The sequence below is a fragment of the Myxine glutinosa genome, chromosome 2, assembly GCF_964187855.1.
Source record: "Myxine glutinosa chromosome 2, kmMyxGlut1.1, whole genome shotgun sequence".
In the NCBI taxonomy this organism is placed as follows: Eukaryota; Metazoa; Chordata; class Myxini; order Myxiniformes; family Myxinidae; genus Myxine; species Myxine glutinosa.
Window position 1 is genome coordinate 109,358,537 of NC_136262.1, and position 9,950 is coordinate 109,368,486.

Below are 9,950 nucleotides of genomic sequence, written 5' to 3' on the forward strand. Positions count from 1 at the left end.
GGAAAGACAGGAAGTAGAAATAGAAAGCTTCAGAATACTTATATTTTATATCACCCTGGCAACATAGCACTTGCAACACCTGGAGGGGATTCCGAGAAATGAAATCCATCTTTACAGCTCAGTGGTATTCCGCCCTCCAGGGCCAGCATTGTGAAGGAACACATGGTGTGAAATCTCACCACGCCTGGGAATACATCATTGCTTCTGATGGCTGGTCCTCTCACCCATATTGAAATTTCCTACACTTAAGTCATTTCAGGATTCATTAAGAAATGATTGCGCACCATTTTCTTTGACGACACATTGACCAATCCAATTTTCAAATTCTTTCCAGAACATTAGCGCTGCACAAAGCAGTCTCCAGGCAGGGAATACACTGGGTGGTTTGCCATTATTTTACCAGCTGTAGTCAGGGTGGCAATTCAGGGTGTTGAAACGCCATGGCCTACTCTTGAGAAAGATACCGTGGCCATTTTAACGTCCATGCGTGAATTGGACTCCTGCATTATAACGTCTCTCTGGAGGACAGTGTACAACACCTTCATTATGTGACCCTTCGTGCTCCTAAGTTTGGTTGAGATTGGATAAGTAATGACCGAATGCATCGCAGTCAAAAACACGCACAGACAGGCAGACATAAACCAAATTGTATATTTTAGTATGACTAGTGTGGATTTGGCTCACTACGCTCACCTCACCACACGTCACTACTGGGGTATAGGCTTGTTTTAACTTAGGATCAGACCATGCATGGCATTATAATATTGTTACGTTTGTGGGGGTAAGGGACGACATACCATAGTGGAGATAGGACTGTGTATGGTAGCTTGGACCGGGTGTGAGTAGGAAGCCCATCTCGATGTATGTACGTATAAAAACTGTGAGCTTAAGGTTGTTTATGTGTTCTTCACACGGGGGTGAAGACATGCTAATTAGGTATGGTCTCAGGGTAGTTCTCCCAGTATGTGATTGCCTCCTGTGATTTCCCCGATGTTCTTACAATTATAACAAGCCGGACATAAAAACCCACATCTTTACAAGCACAACAACAACAAGAACGAGCAATCAGAGATTGCAGGCCCTCGTCAGGACATGTTTTTAGTGGTTTTTAAGGTTTTTGTGTTAAAACAAATATGGCGGCTGAACCAAGTGACCAATGACGTCATCGTCATATTTTGTTTCTCCACCAATTTATCCCTAGATGACGCCCAAGAAATTTCATCCTGATCGGATTAAGTTTTGTACTTGTCGAATTATGGCGTCAAAACGGAGGCACTTATGACATCATCACTAAGTTTTTTTTCAATAAGTTTTTCAATAAGTTTCAATAAGTTTTTCAAGATGGCGCCCATACCACATGACCTATGACGTCATAGTTATCATTAAAAAATTATACAAGATGATTATTCACCTTTGGTGAAGATTTTCTACTTCTTCAACTTCTTCGAAGAACATTTCTACTTCACCTATGGTGAAGGTTACCTGTCAATCGGACCAATGGCTGCAGACAAAATCTCATTTATTCTGTGCGGACAAACAGACAGACAGACAAACGGACTCAAATGCAATACCCTCTCCTCTGGCGAGGGTAATAACAATGAGCGCTCCATTAAACCACAACTACCGGCATAAATGCCGACAGGATCCGAACATTACGATCGACAAATAAACCCCGCCTCGAAGGAATCGTAATCGGCAACTAAGCCCTGCCCAGTAGAGGCGTAGAATCGCTGTGCGATGAAGATGGTCGTGAGCCCCCGCCCCCGAAGTGCATGATTAGTCAGGGTGACGTCATCAAGAGACTTCGAGAATGGAGAAAGAAGAATCGGTCTCTCGCTCTCTTGTTCGGGCTATCGGACCAGGCGGTTGCTCTTGGTCCTTTGTCCCTGGCTCTCTTATTCTGGCTTTCGTGTGGGGCGGACGCCTTTGTCTCTGGCTCTCGGCTGCGGCTGTCTCGGGTGCAATCGTTGCGATCGTGAGGAGAACTTCCAGAGCTTGGGTGGACATGAGCGATCGTGAGGAGGAGGTGTTTGTGGCAGTTTGTGGGTCTGCGTTGTGCTTCCCCGTACGGCAGAGGGACCCGCGGGAGGACTGCCCTCAAAGAGGACCTCACGTTTGTGGTGCCGAGGAGTGGCCATCTTATGAGCTTCCCACCTGTGGGGCTTCAAGTTTCGACGACCAGCAAGATCCTGAAAGTCTCGTTGAGCAGGTGAGTGCCGGCCGATATAAAATGAACATTGTTTTATTTTTATTTAATCTTTCCCCTTGTCTGTTTCGTCTCTGAGTGGGGACGTCTCACCGTCGGATTTGTTTTATCTCAACATTCTTTTTATCGGATTGCATTTACTTTCATTAAACCGTTATTATTGTTGCATATTCTTTGTTGTGTCTTGTTTGCATGGTGTTGGGTCCGAGGATAAACGCATGTGGCTTTCATCCGTGCAGGTAAGCATTTTGATCCCGTCCCGCGCACGCAAAAATGTACCGCCAATTTTTGGGTTTATCGCCTCGGAGTAAAGACCGACCGGCTCTTCGTCCATGGCTGGTCTTCATCGGCCGCGGACTATGTTAGATTGGGTCATCGAAACAACATGTTAGATCAGGTCATTGAAAGGATCAGACCATGCCTCAGCGTTGCATTAATTTTTTATTCATAATTATGACATCATAGCTCACGTGGTACGGACGCCATCTTGGAAGAACGTTAAACCTCTATATCTCCGAAACCACTCAATGGAAAAAATTGTAACTCATTATCATGTCCTCCCCATGGGGAATAAGATATGTTGTTGATGAAGTCATTGGTGCCTTCATTATGACGTCATAATTCGACAAGGACAATGATTGATCTGATCAGTATTAAAAAAAAATTCTCGGCAACTGTTAGTCCGATGGACACGAAGTTTTCACCATAGGAGCGCCTCCTCTGGTAGAATTTTAAAAATAATTATGAGGTCATAGGTCACATTTTACAGGTGCCGATATTGGAAAAACCGATAAACGTGGCACCTCTATATCTCCAAAACCGCTCCATGGAAAAAATTGAAACGTGGCTCATTGTAAATAACTCCACATGGGGAATAAGTGTTGTTAACGATGACGTCATTGGTGCCTTACTTATGACGTCATAATTCGACAGGGACAACGCTTAGTCTGATCAGTTTGAAATTTGAGATTTGTCTCCACAACAATTATATTAGGGAATATAAATTTATGATGTCATCGCTCACGTGGTCTGGCAGCCATATTGGATCAAAGGGGAAAAAAAACCTTCAAGAACAGACGACTTGGCTCACACCTAGTTCACTGCGCAGGGTAAGTATTCTATGAATACCATCTAGTTATTGTTGTTAATAATTTTAAAGCAAAATTTGTTTAAATGGCGATGAGGGTACGGGGCGAATGAAGTATTTAGCAAAAAGTGCATCTTGTATGCACTATTCATCTGAGTGCAGTAAAGGTGTCCTAAACGGTCATAAAAAGTAAACATAAAAGTCATCTACCTGTCTACATATCCTATTCATGAGAAGAGCGGAGCTTTTGAGATGCAGAACCCAGAATATAGAGCACCGGAATGACCTATAAACCGCTGTCTTCCTCTAACTCAATGTAGCAATAAATTAAATGACTAACAGAGAAACTGGTGAGCACGTCCTCTCAAGTCAGGGATGCTGTTGGATTAAATAATTCATTTAATTGAAGCACGTCCAGTGGCATCTTGTGTAATTCATGCTGTTACACTGTGAAACTGTCATAAAGGTGCTTTTACCTACTCGAATATTCCTTCGGTTTTCCAAAAAATCGAAATATAATGAATGTGATTACTGGACAGGCTTGACTCACAATGATGAAATTGTCTCAGGTGGAAATGGGGCAAAAATACAAACATTTCCCCTCCCGCATGTGAGTGCATTGTGAATGGACGGTTTACACAGCACTGCACTAACTACCCGAAAACATAATAAACACCTGCCTCCCCTCGAACATGCAGCTAGCTACAACAGCCTAACCATGCAATTAATTTGCCACTTCAGGCAGCGTTTTGCTGGTGCAGAAATACAATTTTGTTTGCTGGTGGAGGTGCTTATTAATCCGGCAAATCGGTTTTCCTGTAAGGAAGAAAAAATAAATATTGATTCTTAAAAACAATAATTGCTCACATGAATCGAGGATTGTGAACGATGGCACCATGTCTGTCCACAGCAGATGAGAGCAGAGAGTAGGCAGAGGTGAGAGAGAGTATAAGAGAGCATTGGTGTGTATGGGAGAAAGGACGAAGTGACTACGGGCAGAACTCTTAGAGGGTGGGAGGGAGGGACAAGAGGAAACAGATGCAAGGAATTCGTTCTACAGGTGAGAGAATCGAGGGATGAAGAGGTGGGTCTTCAACTTGGAATTGGGGAAGGCAATCTGGTGTGGGATTCTGGGGAAATGCGTGAATCCTGGAGGAGCCGGAGGGGGGACTTTGGGGAGGACGGAGGGGCGAAAAGGATGGGAGAAGTGTGGCGACGGAACAGTGGTTTGTATGTTTTACATGTGCGAGTTGTACATGTATGTTACGGATTCGTCACTTCCGTCGTTGTGGTTTTCATCCATTGTAAGCATTTTTGGTTCCATGTACTATTATTGTTATCGTTTAAGTGAAATGGAGATAACTGTTTTCAAAAGGTAAAAAAATTAGTGTTTTAAAAGAAACCGGAAACCGGATCGGGAGGAACCAGAAGAAGAAGAAGAGCAAGAAAAAAAGCCGAACAAGTGAGGTCGGGAAGAAAAGCCGAGCTGCTTTGAGGTCTCGAGGAGACGCTGGCGAACGGGGGTCACGAGCGAACTTTGGGTTTCCTGGGAAAGGGATTCCTGCGACAGAGTTGTGATCGCTGTGACAGATAAACCTGCGTGACAGGTTTTGCGGTTGATTCCAAAGAGAATCGTTGTTGGAGTGCAGGTACGCCTCCAGTACGGGCCTGTCGGCCATTTTTCCTCGCTCCCGCCATTTCACATCGCTCCAGCCTTTTCACCTCGCTCCAGCCATTTCACCGCACCCAGCCATTAGCCTGGTTTGCGTGTGTAATGTGGATTTCGATTGGGAATTTGTGGTTCTCCGTTTGGGAGCTGTTGAATGTTCATACCCAAAGGTGTGATTTCCCAGTCGCCTTTTGAGGGCACGTTTGCACCTCTTTGGCAGCGTGACTGTCAGCCGAACTGGATTCTGGTCTCGATACGACATTTTTCTTGCGATCACCGGAGCGTGGATCGACTTTGGCTTGGTGCCGGGACAGAGACTTTGGGAATGTTCTTTTCGCTCACTTGGAGCACAGTGAGTTATATTGTAAGAAACTGATGGTACCATCATAGGAATGATATAATATTTGTTGTACAATTGATTAATATTGTTCTTGTGCTGTTATTCTTGTGTGACCTTAATACAATACTTGTTTTTTGGTAACAATTGGTGTGGTTTCACCATTGGTCATTGACACACAGAATAACGCATCTTTCTGCCGTGACTCCTTTCGGGGCTCGGAGGTACACCGTGACCAGGGTTTGGGGAGGAGCACATAATAATGTATTGAGCCAAATGTGGCATGAGAGCCACATTTTGGGTGTCACATGTTCAACTTGTATATGCAGTGTAATTTATATCTCAAGACAATTGGCTTAAATTTTTGCTCAATTTCACCCTTTTTCTGTGGACAATTCAAGATGGATTTGTGAAAGGATTTCAGACAGCAAGTCTGGTATTGTTTTTAAAATTTACCCTGAGAAAATGTGTTTATGCTCTACAGCAGGGGTCGGCAACCTTAGGCACGCGTGCCACCATTGGCACGCGTGCCACCATTGGCACGCGGCAGCATAATCATTGGCACGCTGGCGAAAGCAATGTCCTCTCCGCTGCGTGCCAAACCACCTCTTGAACAGCCATTGGCTGTTGCGCATGTTGCACTATGACATTATTCCGGTGTGATGGTGCAGGGTGATGAGGTAGATGGATGGATCAGAGCAGAGTCACCATTCCAATCCCAAATTATTTTACTGGAATAATATAATCAAAGATGCACAACATCAACATGAGATGCCGGCCGGGCGCATTCAAACACAATATTCGCGGCAACCTCAGTTGTGTAAGAGCGGCTGTGCTGTTAACATCCGGTGGTCAGTGGCTGCATCTCCACTCATTATGATTATTCGGACTGGTTTCTGAGTTTTAATATTAATCTCATCATTATTCTGAATTGTATAATAATCGCAGATATAAAACGGGAGATGCAGGCTTGGTCCCTTCCGATACGCCGTCCGCGGCAACCTGAGGTGCTGTAAGAGCGGCTGTGCTGTTAACATCCGGTGGTCAGCGGCTGCGTCTCCACTCATTATTATTATTATTCGGACTGGTTTCTGAGTTTTAATATTAATCTCATCATTATTCTGAATTGTATAATAATCGCAGATATAAAACGGGAGATGCAGGCTTGGTCCCTTCCGATACGCCGTCCGCGGCAACCTGAGGTGCTGTAAGAGCGGCTGTGCTGTTAACATCCGGTAGTCAGCGGCTGCATCTCCACTCTTTATTATTATTCGGACTGGTTTCTGAGTTTTAATATTAATCTCATCATTATTCTGAATTGTATAATAATCGCAGATATAAAACGGGAGATGCAGGCCTGGTGCCTTCCGATACGCCATTCGCGCTCCGCGGCAACCTCAGGTGCTGTAAGAGCGGCTGTGCGGTTAACATCTGGTGGTCAGTGGCTGCATCTCCACTCTTTATCATTCAGGCTGACTTCTGCGTTTTAATATTAATCTCGTCATTATTTTAAGTTTTTTTATGAGGTTTTAGTAACGAAAATGGGGATCGTAGTTTTTCTCGTAACACGCGGCCTGTCTTATTTAGTTTGATTTACGGTACCGACTACCGCCTCCCACTCACATTTCCCACAGGAATTGCAGTGAAGCAGTTCAGGTTCGGAAGATTGATGGCAACCCCACTAGCTAAGAAAGCTGAAGTAAAGGTTCGGGCATTCCAGCCCTCATGGACAGAAGAGTGGGGTTTTGTTCTTCAGAAGGACCGCGCTGTTTGTACTTTATGTTTTGAAAATGTTGTTTGTCGAACATCGAGTGTTAAGCGCCATTTTGAGACAAAGCACGAGAAAACTTTCAAAGATCAGGCAGACAAGGCAGAATCCATCAAACGTGCCGTGTCCAGGTATGGGAAGCAAGCCAACACCCTCAAAATCTTTGCCATTGCTAAAAACCATGCGACTGAAGCAAGCTATCGCATTGCTCATTGCATTGTGAAACGCGGAAAGCCATTGACTGATGGCGAATATATTAAGGAGGCTTTTCTCTGTAGCTCAGAGGTTCTGTTTGAAGGCTTACCAAACAAAGAGACAATCAAATCAAGAATAAAAGATATTCCCATGTCAGCTAGAAGTGTTGAGCGACGCATCGAAGAAATGGCAGAAAATGTCAGTGCGCAGCAAATAGCTGGATTAAAAGATGCTGTGGTATTTAGCATTGCACTTGACGAAAGCGTGGACGTGAATGACATACCACGTTTGGCAGTCATGGCAAGATACTGTGATTCGACTGTAAGAGAGGAACTCTGCTGCTTAAAGCCAATGTCTGACACAACAAAAGGTGAGGACATAGCCAAGGTGTTTATGGAACATTTTGAGGAGCGAGGGATTGACATCAGGAAGATTTTTGCAGTGACAACAGATGGCGCCCCCAGCATGGTCGGGAAACAGAGGGGAGCTGTCAGATTAATTGAGGAAAAAGTCGGTCACCCCATCATGAAACTCCACTGCATAATACACCAAGAAAACCTCTGTGCAAAGATGTCAAATTCAGATCTTAATGAGGTTATGGCTACGGTAGTAAAGGTTATTAACTTCATAGCTAAGCGATCTGCTCTGACACACCGACAGTTCCAGTCCCTGCTCGAGGAAATGAACTGCACATGCAAAGATATCCCTCTCCACTCAGCGGTTAGGTGGCTAAGCTGCGGAAAAGTTTTGGAGCGGTTTGTCAGCTGCTTTGATGCCATCAAGGCCTTCCTGGCTGAAAAGGGCCAAAACTACCCAGAACTCGAGGATGAGAAGTGGGTTGTGAAACTTATGTTTCTCACGGATATTACGGGACACCTCAACGAGCTCAATCTCCGACTGCAAGGTGCAGGGCAAACTGTTTTGGACATGTTCGACACATGGACGGCTTTTGTCGGCAAGCTAGCAATCTTTTCAAGCGATGTTGCTACCTCAACTTTCCGCTACTTCAGACACGTAAGGGAGCTGTCCTCGCAGCACAGCATCAGCACCGCTGAAATATGCAAATACATGAGCGAGCTTGAGTCGGAGTTCACAACACGATTTGGGGACTTTCAGAAGTATGGACCCATGTTCTCTTTCTTGATCAAGCCAGACAGCTTTGATGGACACGAATTGGATTTATCTCTGATAGACTGGTTGGATACACAGGACATGGAAATGCAGCTGATTGAGCTGAAGAGTTCAACACTGTGGGTGACTAAGTTTACAGAGCTACGGAAACGACTAGAAACCACGGCAGTGCAAGATCACGGAACCTGCATCTTCACCTGCTGGACATCCGTGCCGAAGAAGTTCAGCTGTCTCCGGAACGTTGCACTGGCTTTGCTGTCAGTCTTCGGGTCAACGTACCTCTGTGAGCAGATATTCTCACACATGAAGAACGTGCTCAGCCCCTCCCGCAGTCGTTTGACAACCGACCACTCCGAAGCATGTGTGCAACTTAAAGTGACTAACTACGACCCCCAGATAATGGAGCTCAGCAAAGGAAAGCAGGGCCAGGGATCACACTGACTGGTAGGCATCTGTTTATTTGTAGTACACATGGGTTTGCATATGTAGCTGTTTGTCCATTTCTTTTTTTCCAACTCAGATGTGGATGTTTTCATGAGGATGGCAGCATTCTTATATAGTTCTGGTATTTCTGTTTGATACAGTTTATTCTCCCTTTTTGACATTTGTTTCCAATGCAATACTTTGTAAATGAGTTACTGAAAGCAGTGTTTTGAAATGGGGTCCATACATATAATTTGTAACCTCATTGGGGACAAATTTTACAATGATAAAATGATCATTATAATGTCCTGATTATGAGAGATAAATGTTTCTTTAAAATGTTGTTGCTATGCATGTAGCCTATATGGATGGAATAAAATTCCATGTCTGTTGGAAATATTTTTTTTATGTGGTGTCATTATTAAACTTAATGTTAAACTTAATGTTGATATGGCACACTAATTAACAAGAACATTTCAAACTGGCACTTCATGTCAAAAAGGTTGCCGACCCCTGCTCTACAGTGTGGGTGTTCACTAATGTGGGTTCAAACAATACGTGACTTTCAAAATATCCTAATCCACCCCAGAATACTCGGTGCCCTCGCTGAGAAACCCCAGGAAATGGCGGGTGTTCGGAGCAACAGAAAAATATATCGTGCATGCCAGAGAAGGATTGTTACCTGAAATGGCTCAGAAAGTTTCTAGAATAAGCCGAAAATACTTCCAAACATATCTGCAAGAAAGAGATGTGCCTCTGCACAACAAAAGAGTTGGAAAACTTTCTGAACTCACCCAAAAGGCTGATAGCTGGAAGCTCCCCGTACTGAAAACTGCCGAGGATGTGCACTAGTGCAGGACCCGAAGTCCATAGACATTCCACCTAAACCTTCAACCATCGCTGCCATTGATTGGACTTTCAACCTTTAAGGATTACCTGGTGTGGACATGGCAGGCTTCGTGATTTATTTAATTAATGGACGTCTGTCACAGGAAATACGATGATTGCTTCATCACCATCATTCTGGTAGACTTCCCAGAGGGAGACACAGTATCTGGTTGGGAGACACAGTATCTGGTTGGAAGACACAGTATCTGGTTGGGAGACACAGTATCTGGTTGGGAGACACAGTAT

At 44.4% G+C, this 9,950-nt stretch overlaps 1 protein-coding gene across 1 annotated transcript; it reads left to right on the forward strand.

Moving 5' to 3' along the window:
* The first annotated feature begins 1,810 nt into the window (after positions 1 to 1,810).
* Positions 1,811 to 8,834, forward strand: LOC137422311 (protein FAM200C-like). The gene is made up of 2 exons (XM_078772625.1): positions 1,811 to 2,209; positions 7,119 to 8,834. Exons 1-2 carry the CDS (start codon positions 1,811 to 1,813, stop codon positions 8,832 to 8,834), a joined length of 2,115 nt encoding a protein of 704 aa, XP_078628751.1.
* Positions 8,835 to 9,950: the final 1,116 nt, after the last annotated feature.